This window comes from Amphiura filiformis, chromosome 10 (genome assembly GCF_039555335.1).
Source record: "Amphiura filiformis chromosome 10, Afil_fr2py, whole genome shotgun sequence".
NCBI lineage: Eukaryota > Metazoa > Echinodermata > Ophiuroidea > Amphilepidida > Amphiuridae > Amphiura > Amphiura filiformis.
Window position 1 is genome coordinate 68,013,530 of NC_092637.1, and position 15,962 is coordinate 68,029,491.

The 15,962-nt window shown below is 39.3% G+C and overlaps 2 protein-coding genes across 2 annotated transcripts; both read left to right on the forward strand.

Annotated features, from left to right (window-relative positions):
* Positions 1 to 2,438: 2,438 nt before the first annotated feature.
* On the forward strand, positions 2,439 to 5,132 carry LOC140162068 (uncharacterized). Its single transcript, XM_072185358.1, has 3 exons — positions 2,439 to 2,742; positions 3,303 to 3,391; positions 4,929 to 5,132. The coding sequence occupies exons 1-3, from the start codon at positions 2,439 to 2,441 to the stop codon at positions 5,052 to 5,054; spliced, it is 519 nt and encodes a 172-aa protein (XP_072041459.1). The 3' UTR covers positions 5,055 to 5,132.
* A 2,409-nt stretch (positions 5,133 to 7,541) lies between these two features.
* On the forward strand, positions 7,542 to 8,615 carry LOC140162069 (uncharacterized). Its single transcript, XM_072185359.1, has one exon. The coding sequence runs from the start codon at positions 7,542 to 7,544 to the stop codon at positions 8,613 to 8,615; it is 1,074 nt and encodes a 357-aa protein (XP_072041460.1).
* The last annotated feature ends 7,347 nt before the right edge of the window (positions 8,616 to 15,962 follow it).

Sequence of the window (15,962 nt, forward strand, 5' to 3'; positions counted from 1 at the left end):
TTTAATTAAAAGATAAGGCATGATGTTCAATAAAAGTTAATTCCAAGGCACCAAACCTATTTATCCACGTGTCTGGCATACCGTCGGCATGAATTTATGACTCCACAAACAGAATACCTGTGACAACACCTTGCATAGTTTACAAAATGGCTTAGAATTGAAGGATTTTCACCTAATTATTGGACTAAACTTGTATCATTTTCATGGTCAAAGTGACGTGTGAAGTGTGTCGTAGACGTTCTATTGTTACAATGTTTACTCGATATATTGGTACTTGTAATTAATCCTGTCAAATTATGATGTAGGCAATCATATAAATGACCAATTTGTAAACAATACGCTACTATTGTTTGCCAATTCATTATAAACAGTCCCTGACAGACAGCCAAGCGAGATTTTTTTTTGGGGGGGGGGGATTTCCAAAAGGCTACTACAGCCTGCCCTAACCATTTCCAAAATGTTACTTTTCCACCAAAAATCGCTAACATGCCAAAAGTGGACTCTTCACCTAAATAATGAAGTTATATTACATCGAAAAAGGGGTTTTCTTTGGCTTTCTAATTTTGGCCCAGACATTTTGAAACCTGTTTCAATTTTTCTTCCCTGCATGAAGAGTGGACTCTTTTGGAGAGAATGGGCGAGTGGGGGTGCTACGTGCTAGACCGTGCTACTTAAAGCTAATTGGATATTTGTCAGGATAAGTTCTAGATAGTTTCAATCAGCTGATTGTGCCCAAGACGCGTTGCTAGCTGTGTCTTTTAAATACACAAGCATATGATTGTTTATTGATGATTGCAAGTTTATGCCTCAAAAACAGTTCAGCTTTTTTATTTTCAAGATTTTTACAAAGATATAGTCTATTCCGCTTTATAGACCAATAAATGCAAGCAATCAACTGTAAAAGTTTTATACTTTATAGGCCTTTAAATTTTTGTGTACCTAGTGCGAAAATCAATTACTCCACAGGGATTTGAGCTCAATTGCAAATAAGTGTGATCCATGTTTACAATGCACGTTGATATGTTTTTAAAGGCGTTATAAGTGGCCACCTAATTTCCTGTATTCAGGGTGCATTGCCTAATTATTTACTTATTTATGGTTAGTTGAGCATCGACTTTTGGCCTAATAAAAATACATTGCCAATTCAGGGCTGGCCAAAAAACCACATAAACCAATTTTTAACCATAGACCCTGAAAGCAGGGTATATCCATAGATTATCAAAAATCTATGGTATATCAGACTGGTGGTTAAAAATATCCCCCATACATTCCCCCTTGCGCGCGTCGCCACTGACATGGGCGTCAATCCTGGGGATTGGGGAGGGTGTGTTGGGTGTAGTCTGTGTCTCGGTCCTACAGCCGGTCTGTGCGCCTTCTAATACGAAGGAGCACAAACCGGCTGGGAGGGAGACAATGAAGTAATTATGCTGGGTGGGTGTTCCCCCTATAAATTTCAGCCCCATTGACCCATTTTTGTTCTACCATGCCACTCTCGGGCTATTGAGGCTAAATGTTATAGTCTCGATGACGGTCCCAGCCGAACGGGGGGAACACAAACCGACTGGGGCCGAGACAAGGACAAGCTATTAAAATATCCCCCACTCCCGCCCCCCGCCCACTTTTCAAGATGGATGACACAACTGGCCACTGTCCCCTCCTCGTCCATTGTCGCCGGGTTCAAGCAAATTTTAAATAAGGGGCTGTGCAATAGTTATGAGCCCTGGGGAGGGTAAAATTGAGGGGGGGGGGCAGACATTTTGGCGAGCCGAAAGGAGGGGGGGGGGGTTGAAGCAATTTTGGCAAGCCGAGAGGGGGGGCAAGCGATTTTTGGCACGGAAAGCTCTAAAACAGTACCGAACCTGCTCGCTGCGCTCGCAACATGCATCTAGAGACTAGAGTTTTCTAGACCATTTAAATTTGTAAAAATTTTGGGATCCCAAAAATTTGGCATGCGCAAGGGGGGGGGGTACAGAATTTTGGCCGAGAGGGGGGGGCAAGCGATTTTTGGCGAGCAGGGCTCATAATTATTGCACAGGCCCTAGTATAAGCCCAGGAGTATAAGGCCTTTATAAATTCTGGGGTTTTGATAAATCGCAATAAAGTAGGACTACATGGATAACCCAACAGGTCATGGATGTCAAAAGAGGCCACCCCTTTAGTGTAAACTTTTTGGTATAACCCAGCTGGGCGGGCCATTTGGCTGAGGCAAGTGTCGAATGATTGATGGCGTATCCCATTATCACATGGGTTAAACCTTGAATATTGTAGAGCCAGCAAGATTTTAAAGTATTTCGGTTAAAATAACTCTGGTCATTGCGGAAGAAAACTTCCCTTTGTAGCGCACTTGACCTAACTAAGCTCCACAGGATATCTAGCATCTCAGTTCTTACTAGTGCATGACTGTGCATCGATGACCATTTTATTTTGATATTTTGAAGATGGATCTTGCAATCGCTCAAAAATACCAGCTTCCAGTTGAATTAGTTTGGTTTAATCGTCAGAATTACGAAGCAGAAGTTGTTATTTCGTCTCGAATCTGCGATTCAGATGATGATTCGCATGCAGGTGGACTTGGAGATCTTCCCCGCGATCACTGCAGCAGTCATGGTAGTGGCGCTTCGCCTACTAGGCAAGAATACGAACTTGAAATAACTGTAAATTCGAGTGAGAATCTGCAAGTGGAAATTTTGTCAGATAATTTGTTGCATTTGGAAGTTGAGACTCAATCCAGGAGTGAACAAGGTAAGATAGTTTATAATTTTAAGTTAATTTGTTTTGAGAACTTTCAAATGCACTTTTGCCAAAAGTTTTGGTGCGTCGTAGTTGGTTGTGACTTTTTGTTGTTGCTTGAATATTGAATGCCCGGCATGAATGTTGGTTTTCGGAACCATTTTCCCCTATCCCCCTCCTCCAATATGGACCCCCTCTACTTTTCAAAAATAATGCGCAGACGGGTTAATTAATTGTGTGAAATTTCAAGGGGGAATTGTGAGGGTGACTTTCCCGAACCAGATTACTTGCACAGCGTCCAAGGAGGGGGCAATGCAAAGGATGATGGGACATAGACACCTGTATACCATGTATACGGGATGTGACTTCAGTCCCCCTCTATCCCCCGGGCCTCTATCTGGTTACCACGTTTACTTCTGACAATAATAATGCATTTGTTTTGTAAATAAATAAATAACAATTTAACCCGAAATATTTATTTTAATCAGTTTTAAATATGTGGACGAAGTATTTGCCATGAACTGACCTACAATAAATTTATTTCGAATTATTTTTACTTTCGATTTCTGCAGATGCCGACAGAACAAGGGTTTTTTCAGTGACTGGAACCACAGAAGGTGAAACCAATCTCAACATGGATAGCAATATTTCAAGCAGTCAGGTAGGACCACAAATAAGATTATTAAAATTGAAACAAAGGTATTCTCATGATTTTGATATAAAGGCCTACATGGTAGCACACATTTTTAGACCAAGTAAAAATAAATAATATTCAAAATCGGTGAGGGAGTTCCTTATTGTTTGTTATTATGTTGGGTTTTTTTTACCATTCATTTCTGTGTAAAATTGCAATTGCAAAGTGTATGTCAACACATAAAAATGGAGAGGGACCTAATATTTTTGTTATTTCCTCAAAGCCCTACCCCTACATTTGTAGCTTGTTGAAGAAAGTGTTTGCAATGTCTATATATAATTGATATAAACCAAGAACTTCTTTAACATGTCTTTTCATCACAACAATTTTAGAAACAAAGTAAGGAAGCAAAAGAAATAGGCCTAGGCAGTGACGGCACCAGGAATTTCTTTCGGGGAGTGAATTTCAGGGGGCCAAAACCGACGAAATTGCCACAAAAAGTGGAAATTAATGTAATTTTTTTTGGGGGGGGTTGCCTCAAAAGTGGGGGGACAAGAAAAATATTTGGGGGGAAATTGAACACAAGTCGAATATTGAAAATGAAGTGGGTGATTATGGCATTTCTTTGCCTATTTTTTAACCTCCTGAGCACTACCTGCCGATCTAACATTGCCTCTGATTGGTCAATTACATGATATCTTCATTTTAATCACCAATCAGAATAGAACTTTGCAAACAATTCACCCCAATTTTTTTGTGTGGTGAAATTATTCTACCAATGTTGTTGATTGGTCCAATTGATAATAAAAACTTCTCTTTTTGGCTAATCAGCAGGTAGTTCTCATGGTGTAAAAGGAGTATTTTTGTGATCCTAGTATATCCTCTTTTGCAAGCCTCAAAATAAAGCAGATCTGAACCAGGAGCCACACATTTGGAAAAAGCGGCAGCTCCTGGTCCTGAATCTAGTGAACCAGGAGCCATTTTAAAAGAGCTAAGAGTCATTTAAATTTCAATTGTACACATTAAATACAAAGCTGTTTTAACCACCAGGCTCTTATTTAAAAACAAAATGTAAACAGTGGACAAGGATCCAAAATTTTATGACCATTGGGTAAATGGTTCCTGGGTGCCTAGTTATTTTGAAGCTTGCTCTTTTGTCAGTAGATATCCACAAAAAAAGCAATATTCCCAAAATTTCAGTTGATTAAGATTTTTCATGATTCATTTAAACACTGCCCTATAGGCTACTGTGTTGTAATTTCATTCTGGCATACCTAACATAATTCATATTTTTGCTAAATGAATTAATCTGCAAGAATATTTTTTGTACATAAATGTTTATGTAGCCAGAGGTTTCCACTCCAGTGGTATAAAAATCTCAACTTTTTTTTTAGAATAGTGGGGGGGGGGATGAGGCTGTGGATGCCCCTTTAAGCTTATGTGTTTTTGCATTGTTTAGAAAACATTGGTGAGTGTTTTGCTGTTATATATAGCTAATTCAAATTTTAATTTGTCAGTATAAGTTTTATTTACACATACCCATGTTTCTTTTCAATACTTTCAGATCTGGCTTGCATTACATCAACATTCTCTTCGACATCAGCATTCTATACCAAGGGGGTGTCACAACAGGCAAGCTTCACAAGTAACTACTACTAGGTACTCTTCAACAGGTCAAAGGTCACAGTGAATCTCCTCCATCGGTAACCACACACAACATCAGTATTCCACATGCCCAGGATGTCACAAGCAGACCTGCACATATCAACTGTAGGCATAATAATACTAGACATTCTTGACCAGGTCAAAGGTCACAGACATTCTTCAGTAGGTCAAATGGTGACAGTGTGTATACCCCACCTAGTATTTTATGACCCTGCTCAAATGGATAGCATCAGTATTTCACATGCAGAGGACATCAGGCCTAACTGGTATTATAATAGTTCTGCTATACTCTCTTCAACAGGTCAAAGGTCACAATACCCTCCACAAACCGTGCAGACATCAGTATCAGGCCCGTATGGGGGGGTATGGTGGTGTGACCCCCCAAAAAAGTACCAAAATTTCCGCATTTGCGAGCGTAGCGAGCAAAAAAAATGTGTTTTTTGGACAAAATAGGTCCAAATTTTGGGAAGAAAGTCCACTTTTCACAAAATCACCCCCGAAAAAGTCAACTTTTTCAAAATCAGCACCCCCAAATGAAATACTGTGTATGGGCGATGTGCGCGCATAGTATTTTACACCATTTTTGTGCATTAATAGGATGGAAATGGGCCTTATCTTTACAATGTGCGCAATTTTGCATTTTAAACTATTTTGGCCCATGATGGGGCTGAATTTCGGTAGAAAAGGGCTCCTTGCCCCTTTTCTTTTGCCCTCTGATTTTCTCTTTTATTTTTTGTCAGAGGGGCACTTTTTTCTTTCATCTTTTGTCCTTTCAACCGGCAACTCAACAATATTGGGATATTCCAGTAGAAATCCACACACTCGCTAGACTTACTTGCCCTTATTCTCCCATACAGGGGGTGTAGATTTCATATGGAATCGCCCATTTGGATATGGGCCCAACCCCATGTGAAATTCAAGGATGATCTTTGGCCAATCAGAAAAGACATACATTATGAGGTTGTCACCTGACGGTCTGTTTAATAATGAAGGAGAACAAACCGGCCGGACCAAGACTAGTCTTTCATAGGCGTGTATGCAGTGAAGAGGATTTCAATCCGCTGTCGTAGTGCACGTTAGTAACCATTGGTTACTGCTCCAAGCCTGGGTTCATACACCTGTTCTGAATTTTGATATGCCAAAGGTTTTGGGTTGTGACCATTTCGATCAGTGGTTCGTAACAAAGAATGCGTGATCCAGTTGACCTAGCAACAGTCATATTCTAACGGGCACTACGGCAGCGAATTCAGTATTAAAGTGTTACGTGTTATCGGATTATCACCTTGCCAACTGGACCACGCTTTCTAGTCTCGAACCATGATCGAAATGATCACAACACAAACCAAAGGAGCACTTACATGTATACATGGCAACATCGTAATTATATAAGCATTAGGTAATCACTTTGATACTTAATTGAATCAGAGATATTGGTTCCAACATCTGATTGATTCCAGGGAACTGGCTCCATGTTGCTAGTACTATTCGCCACTTGCAGAGTTCCGCCATTATGCACTATGTGCGGGAGAGCCTCGAACTGGCAGCATACATGAAAGGAAGAATTACGTAACCTTACACAGAATGTTATATGACTGGTTCAATTCCCATTCATGTATGCTGCCAGTTCGAGGCTCTCCCCGCACATAGTGCATAATGGCGGAACCGTGCAAGTGGCGAATAATATTAGATGTCAAATTATTGCAATTATTGTATATTGTGAAATTCACATACCGTATTTCGTCAAATAAATGCCCCCGGGGGCGTTACATTTCTCCAAAGGGGGCCGTTTATTCAAGGTCAATTTTAGAATGATAATTCCCGATAAAATCATTAGGTAAACTTAAAACTCACGCTAAAATGACGAACTATGAACTAGGAACACTGAATTCTAGTTCACTTCCAGGTTTCCAATCCAGATTTTCGCCAATTATTGACGCTATTATTGACCATGTGGACAACTTGGTAAGCTTACTACACAAGGTAGCATGGAAATATCGGCATATTTGAAACATCTTGGTTGAAAAAAGTGGTGGGGGCGTTTATTGAGGGGGCGACTATTTGACGAAATACGGTACGTAATTAAATTACTAAATGATTCAAAAATGGCTATGTGAATAGTAGAAATTACAACAATACTGTATTAGGCCAAATAAAAAAATAAACATAAAAAAAATAAACATAGACTGCAAAATTTACTGCAGAGATTATTGGCCCTCTGGTTGGGCGATCGCCACACCATTTGAAGAACAGTAAGGAGTTGGTTGAGAAATTACAACATGTTCAGCTTACCAATGACGAAATCCTCGTAAGTTACGATGTAACTGCTTTGTTTACTTGCACACCGGTAAATGAATCGCTCCGCATTATTGACACTCGCCTGAGAAATGACACCACCCTTCATGAACGCACTGAACTCAATGTCGATCAGATCATGACTTTGCTTGAGTACTCACTTACCACCACGTACTTTCAATACGATAATGTGTTTTACCAACAAATTGAAGGGGCGGCCATGGGGTCCCCGGTATCCCCAATTGTAGCAAATCTTTTTATGGAGGATTTCGAACAGAAGGCCCTCGCTTCGTTTCACAGCCCCCCAAAATTTTGGGGTCGTTTCGTGGATGATACCCTGGTGATCATCGATAAGAACTTGATCGACGAGTTTACTGAGCACATTAACAACCAACATCATGCCATCAAGTTTACCTTGGACAAAGAGTCCGAAGGCTGCTTACCGATGCTTGATGTATCTGTGTCGCGAGATGATGTGGGCAATTTGAGCTTCAAAGTGTACCGTAAACCAACACATACGGACCAGTATCTGGGTTTCGCGTCCAACCATCCACTGCAACACAAACTTGGAGTAATTCGCACCTTATGTGACCGCGCTAATTCCATTGTCACCAAGGAGGAAGAGCGGACACAAGAACTTGACAAGGTTCGTAGATCTCTGGCCATTTGTGGCTATGAAGATTGGAGCTGGGTTACTGCCAGAAAGAAACGGGAACCCAAACCTCAGTCCAAGAAACAATCAAGTCAACCTAAGGGGAGTGTCTCCATCCCTTACATTCCGGGACTATCGGAGTCCATTCAGCGGTTGCTACGGTCTAATGGTATCATCACCCACATTAAACCAACGAACACTATCAGATCTGTTTTAGTCAATCCTAAGGACAAGACGGATAAACTGGACAAGTGTGGTGTGGTGTACCACATCCCCTGTGGTGACTGTACTTCATCGTACATCGGTGAGAGTGCCCGCTCACTTAGGACGCGACTCGTCGAACATGGGAAAACGCCATCATCCCCAGTCAATGAACATGTTTCTGGCTCCGCCCACTCTATTGATTGGGAAGGGGTCAAAATTCTGGACAGGGAAGAGAACTGGTTTCGCAGAGGCGTCAAGGAAGCTATACAAATTAAACGCAATGAGAGTGATCTGAACAGAGACAAGGGGCGCCACCACCTTCCCCCCACCTATGACTCGGTCATCCATTCATCTGACCGTCGGAGGTCAACATCAGTTGCTACTTCCGGTCAGATGACCCAATTTCCCGCTACCAACCAAAACATCAGTCGGCATTGAAGACCAGTGGATGCTGGTCGCAGGCCACCAACCTCCACAACGTAAGTCGTGAGAACTTTGTTTAAATTTGTACTTTCTCGATAAAAATAAACATGTTTCACGTCCCCTCCCGCTTCCTTTTTTGAGGTTTCCTCAAATATATTTTTATTTTTTGAAATTCACTTATAACTTTTCAAAAAATATGTCTAGGTAGTTGGGATGCATTCTATAGCCATGTTAAGATACAAGAAACACTTTAGGAAGGTTTTGTGATCATTAGAGGGGGTGTAACTCTCAGAACAACAAATAAAAAAGGGCCTCCTCCTTTTTCCAGGCATTATTGTATACGCTAAAACAGCTCTAAGTATGGGTATTTACACCAATTTTGCGATAAAAAATAGAAAATAAAAAGCCCCCTCTTCCTCCTTTTTTTCGAAAACCCGGACGTGAAACATGTTTCATTTTTTACTTGGCCTTATAATCCATTGTGATCTACAACTCCTTGACAGCAGTGGCCACACCAGGGGGGGTTACCTCAGTACAAAAGCCAACTATTTGGAAAAATAACAAATTTTAGGCAAATTTCTGATTTTCCCCCCTCATGAAAAAAGTTTGATGCCTGGAAGTGAGAAAATGTCTTTAAAATTACATTGCAAAATTTTACCTGTGAAAAAGTGTTATCTTCCAAATTACTGTATATTGTGTAATTAAACAATGGTGTAACAGAAAATGTTGACAGACACATTCTGCCTCATGTAATTGTAGATGTAGGCCTAAAACAATGCGAAACTAACTCTATAGTCTGAACTGTGCCTTGCCCTTGGTCAGACAATTCCATTAATAAATACTCTTAAAAGTGGAAATTTTCGCACTTTCAATTTTTTGTACTTTGCCAGTTTTAAACTGTTTCCCTTGTTTTTAAATTTGCAAAATTCTAAGTTCCTTACATTGACCTAGACACAAAAATAATAAATTTGTATGTTGTTATTTTGGTGGTAGCAGCTTGGAACGCGGAAAACAAAAAAATATTACCGTAATGGTCCGAGTATAGTCCCATGTTCGAGTATAATCCCACCCCCCATTTTTCGAAAAATTTCAGAAATTGTAAAAAAAAAAAAAAAAATTATTTTTTATTTTTTTTTTTAAGTTTTTCCGGTTTTGAGTGTCCCTGGACCTAGACCTAGATGCTAGGATCATTCAGGGTTGACCTAAAAAAAAAAAAAAAAAAAAAAAAATTTCAAGATATTTTGTATTTTTAATATGAAAATTGATACTTTGTTTTCATGTCATACTCTATTAATGATTTCAAAATGCATTCAAATTCAATGCATTTTGAAATCATTAATAGAGTATGACATGAATACAAATTATCAATTTTCATATTAAAATACAAAATATCTTGAAATTTTTTTTTTTTTTTTTTTTTAGGTCAACCATGAATGATCCTAGCATCTAGGTCTAGGTCCAGGGACACTCAAAACCGGAAAAAAAAATTAAAAAAAAAAAAAAAAAAAAAAAAAAAAATTTTTTTGAAATTCGAGTATAATCCCACCCCCCAATTGTGAAAAATTTTCACATAAAAAACGGGTGGGACTATACTCGGACCAATACGGTAAATGTAGCGTGAACATTTCCACTTTTACCGTATTATTGTCTTGCCATTTTCAAAATTCATGTCTTCAGTAATTAACTCTCCACGGTACGGTGCCGACTGCAGATGACAAATTTCAAAACTGTTTACAAATTCAGAAATTTCGTACATTGGATCAGAGAAGATGTAATTGGATTCAGCATGAAAACTGCTTGAAAATAAGTACAAACAAGCCTAGTATTGGCTCAGTGGCTCTTGAGACAGCTCTTGATATTTTGAGAAAATATCTCAAAATTCAGACTTTTCAAGTTGAAGTCTATGGCTGACACACAGAGCAAACAAGCAATAGAATGTGTTTTGGCAGAGTTAACCTGACCTAAAAAAAATATCTTGAAAAGAGGTTTTTGGTAAGACCAACACTAGGATCCATAACATGCTCATCTATCAAGGCACAGGTCTGTAACCCCAATACAGTAGCACATTCATTGAATGACCTTTGAAAATTTGGGTACAAAAACTCATACTCTCCAACTTGAGGTCAAATTTTGAACCATCATTGTTGAATTGAGGTTATTAAACTATGCCATTGGGATGAGGCCATTGTGGCCCGTAGTGCAAGTCATGTCTCTACACAAGACATATCCGAAGTTTCAAAACAAAGTTGCATGTATGGTATGTCTCGGATATGGCCATTGGCCAGGGTCATGCCCATCAATTTTGTAATTATGACAATGAGAAATAATTATATAGTAGTAGTTATCAGAGTAGTTATGAAACAATAAGAAAGATTTTATTGAATTATGAATAATCATGATAAATAGCATGTATTTAGTAAAATAAAATATTTAAAGTGAAATTATAAGAGTTTGTTTGATTTATTGATGATCGTTGTCTCCATGGAAACCACTTGAGTAAATTCAGGACATGGGTAGGACAGGTACCACTAGATTCCACAACATGCTCATCTATCAAGGCACAGGTCTTTAACCCCAATACATTTGAACATTCATTGAATGACCTTTGACAATTTGGGTACAAAAACTCATACTCTGCAACTTGAGGTCAAATTTGCACTATCATTGTTTAATTGAGGTTATTGAACTATGCCATTGGGATGAGGCCATTGTGGTCCATAGTTTACATTAAGGGTAGGGTTAGTGTAAGAGGGTCCTCCTAGCAGCTATTGGGCTATTCCATTTAAAATCCACAAGCTTTAGGGAAATATATCCTTTACAGGGGGAGGTTGAATTTCAAATGGAATGAACACATATTTGTAGGTCTCCATAAACATAAAACTCATCGTCTTTCTCAGAGGGTGCATGAAATACAAATGGAGCTGCCTAATATGTTTATTCCATTTGAAATTCATACCCCCTCCGTGGTAGATATTTCCCAAATCTTTCACAGGGCTTGCATGGATTTTAAATGGAATATCCCAGAATCCTATGTAACATGTATCACCTAATTTCATCAAAATGTCACACCCAGGCCCGTACGCAGGACTTTTGTGGGGCTGCGGATTTTGAAAAAGTGGACCTTTTTTCCAAGGGGCGATTTTGTGAAAAGTGGACTTCAAAAGTATGGACCTTTTTTGACCAAAAGGCGTATACTTTTCCATTTGGGGGGGGGGGGGGCACCACCCCCCTGCGTACGGGCCTGGTCACACCCCATTGTATATATAGGTGTCCTTGCAAGGCCTTGTTGAAATAAACATTTTGCAACATCTGGATATCCTCTGTTCAGTCAGGTACATTTCGTCGCTATTGACCAATGTTGCACTACATAATTAAGTAAATCAGTACAGAAAATTGAAATGGGGGCAGCACCTGGCCTGATTGGAGGAGGCACAATCCGTTTTCAACCCCCCCCGGCCCATCCCTATGACGCCACACCAGCAACAACATTCATAACAATGGCTATTTCTATTCGCCCCCTAAGGTGGCGCCCAAGGCACGTGCCCCCTCCCTCACATACGCTTGGAAACCGCTCGCTCGCCGCTCATTCCCTCGAATCCCTCCCCCGACCCGCTTCGGCAATTTAGGGATAGGGTTAGGTATTGAGTGTGAACAGGATCTGTAGGATAAGAGTTATGGCTAAGCTGAGAGTAGTAGGCCCTAAACTTGGTTTACTAGTTGTCTCAGGTTAAGGTTTAAGGTTATATTATGTTAGGGTTGGGATTATAGGTTAGGGTGACGTTTAGGGTTAGAGTAAAATGATTAGGGTTAATAAGTTATGTGTTTTGGACTATAATAACCCTTCCCCTCGCGGGGCCCAAGGACACGGAGCAGTGCAGGCCATTGTAACAATTCCTTTATCATCGTTTATCCCCCTTATTTCATTTTCATTTTCGCTTTTGCTCGAAACTCCTAAACCCTCTGGGGCCCTTCGTCCACCCAGAGAATCCTTGGGCCCTGAAACTATTTTGTTTATCATATGGAATCAAATGCATCGCCAGTGGCCACACGGAAGATCCCAAACCAGCATCTTCCTTTCAAATGACATCCGACATATTTTATCAAAATTATTAAATATAAGCCTCTTTTCTTAATTCTTAAATTGCAGCATTTAGGTACAAATGTGACGGATTTTGTTTATACAAGTTATTTTGACCACCCTGAATAGGAAGTATTCCCATGTACAATAACGTTTTTATACAATAACTGCATGTCGGGGTTAAAACACCTTTAGATGTTATTCCATTCCATCTGTCGATTTCTTTGAGACTAACAAATGTCAAAATTGCAACAAATTTAGGCGGTACTATTATAATTTTATAGCTACATGTAATGGCTTCCGTTTTTGACACCCTTGTCAGTTTGTCAAAAAAATCCCGAGACAACGCACCTTCTCCGATTTCCATGCACAGTAAATTTTGCTATTTTCAGAGATGACTCACATGCCCGTATAAACTCCGGGTATAAACTAGGATTTATTTTGGGGGGGTCAGGTGGTGGTTTTGAAAAAGGGACTTACAGATGGATATTGAAAATTGGACCTTACAGTGGACTTTTTTTTCAAAATTGGGACCTTTTTTTGACTGAAAAGGCATAAAAACTGCTATTTTTTTTCGATCGCTGCGTTCGCAATTGGGCTAGCCGCGTCAAGAAAGTGGAATTGTTTGGCCTTTGGCGATTTGACACAGTGGCGTAGCGTCATGGGCACGGGGGGGGGGGGGGTTGCAATCGATCTGAAATTTTAAAAAATCCCATAGGAAAATTGCCGAAAAACGGCTTGTGCCCCTCCCCCAATCAGATCCAGTGCCCCCCAATCATGGCATGGTCGGTGCCACCCCCACCCCCACCCTAACAATTTGAGCTCCTCCTGGTTACGGGCTTGGCTGATGAGAAACTGATGAGAAAAACCTGAAAAAGCACGTGAATGCAAGCCAAAAAGACCCAAACGGGCTAAAAATAAATAAAAACGTGGGAATTTTGACTCGTAAATACCCCGAATTCAGGCTAAAACCTGAAAAGTGGAATCTCTGTATTTTTTAGGCGGCCTACAAACATGACAAACAAATCTGTCGGACCTTTTACCGATTTATGGGGTGTGCGTCGACCCCCTGACTCCGAGTTCGGGACTGGGGCATAAAGAGGAGAATCCAGGGGAGTTCACTTGATCGCCTATTTAAAAGTTGTTCCTCGGAACTTTGAGATAATTTTTCCATGCATGATAATCGTTACTTCATTTTCCTGTTTTGGAAAGTAAACAGAGAAGTTGTGCATCTTTTTAAAACCCAAATAATACAAATATGACTCTTGAGGAGCATCGTGCTTTCAGTATAGGCCTTTTGCCTTTCAATCGGTAACTCTTGAAATTATAAGAAAAGATCCGAATTCTGATCCGAATTAAAGCTCAATATTAGCATTGAAGCGAATAATGTCAAATGAAAAGAGAGAAAATTGGTTAACTTCACAAGTACATGTTGTGTGGCCACTAAATAAGCTTATATCCAACTTACAATTCAGGTCCTTTTGATAATAACACGGTTTTAAACAAACTCTTAAAATGACATATTTGGTGTTAGAATTATCCTCATAACAAGTTGTAATACGACTGTAGAAATTGATTATGAATAAACTAAAGTTGTTTGTTACATTTTGATAAAAGGGAAGCTTTACATAAAATCATTCTTATACTTGTGGTGGTAATCATCTTAAAAAGATATAATTCCCGTATTTGTATGATTGGAGTTTAGTTTACATGGAATAATATGTTTAAACGCAATCAATAAAACCAGTAATAGATTTATAATGATTGTGAAGTCTTCATTCCGTGTGATTTGAAAAAACCCCGGATTTGGTTAAAAGGTGGAAAATATGCTTTTGAAAACCTGAATGTGTTTGAACAAGATTTGTGCGATTTACTTTTGCTGCAATGATGCCTTAAGGGGGTATACACCCCTGCCCAATTTCGTGCCTATTTTTGCATTTTTCTCAAAAATTATAGCGCACTGGGGACAAGTAAGATATGTATATTATAGGGGCAAGGACTGCAACTACTGCACTGGAAATTTTATTTCAGCACAGACAACACTTGTGGAGTTACAGTCAAAAATGAGGGAAAACCAATATTTGATCAATAAATCAATAACTACTTGCGTTGAGTTACTGAATTATCAGTACAGTAGTTGCAGTCCTTGCCCCTATAATATACATATCTTACTTGTCACCAATGTGCTATAATTTTTGAGAAAAATGCAAAAATAGGCACAAATTTGGCTAGGGGTAGTACCCCTTAAGGGATGGGTTTATATGTGTGTAAATGGAGGAGAAATGGGAGGATTTTGGCATGTTTGCTGTGATTGTTTGCCTAGCAATATTGATCACAAGTACACATTTGATGGTGCATATCAAGGACCAAACTCTATAGTTTTATATTTGAGCACGATCACTTCTGTAAGGTCATGGGAAATTATGTAAATCGGCTTTTATATTTGATGTTGCATATCGGCTCACGCACTTTTTTTTTGTACCCAGTATTTCACACAGTCCCTGTACTCTGATGACCCTATGACTTTTTGCTGGTATGTTGAGCACTTTAAACAATTAATTATAGTACTTACCTCCTACTTTAGGAACATGCATATGCCTTAATGTATGTCGACCATGTCAAGAACCCAGTGTAGTTTTTCATGGTTGGAAAAGTCTATTTCCTTTCGCTATTTTGCCAATCATAATTCATAAATTGTCCAACTTTTTTGACAAAAAAGAGTTTTGCAACTATTCCGCCAGCAAGGAAACACAAATTTATGTGTATCCAGTGCGTCCTTTATACGTTTAAATAGTTCAGTTTATTGTCAAGTTGTGCCTCTATACGCCATATTTACGGAATTGATGATACGAGCTGATACGGAATTTTTGAACCCAAATTTCTTGAAATATACATTACCTTTTTAACTTCTCGCCACGAAATTGGATTCATAAGAAGGTCAAATACAAGCCTTCCATTATGGCTGGTATCATCATCTCGATTGGTGTCTTGTGTTAGTATTATTCCATATTTTGCTGGTAGAAGTTCAATGAAACCCTCCATAATTCACGACTTCTGTCACTTGTGTTATAAACTCGATGTGTTTACTATATTGTCGCTCGGGTCCCCGACTAATCGCAGGGACCGGTCTATCATTAGCTATTGACATGCATTTAATTATTTTACTACTATGTTTGATTTTATACATAAGTAGGCCTAATGGTACAATTAGGTTCTATGTTTATTCATCATTATAGATGATATGATCAAAGTCAGAAAGTAGCAAATGGTAGTCATTAAAAGTT

What these genes read in the sequence shown, in the direction of transcription:
- LOC140162069 (XM_072185359.1), top strand. Translation starts at nt 7,542, where the DNA reads ATGGGGTCCCCGGTATCCCCAATTGTAGCAAATCTTTTTATGGAGGAT.
- LOC140162068 (XM_072185358.1), top strand. Translation starts at nt 2,439, where the DNA reads ATGGATCTTGCAATCGCTCAAAAATACCAGCTTCCAGTTGAATTAGTT. An exon ending in TCAATCCAGGAGTGAACAAG is followed by an intron (nt 2,743 to 3,302) that starts GTAAGATAGTTT and finishes CGATTTCTGCAG; the next exon opens with ATGCCGACAGAACAAGGGTT. An exon ending in GCAATATTTCAAGCAGTCAG is followed by an intron (nt 3,392 to 4,928) that starts GTAGGACCACAA and finishes CAATACTTTCAG; the next exon opens with ATCTGGCTTGCATTACATCA.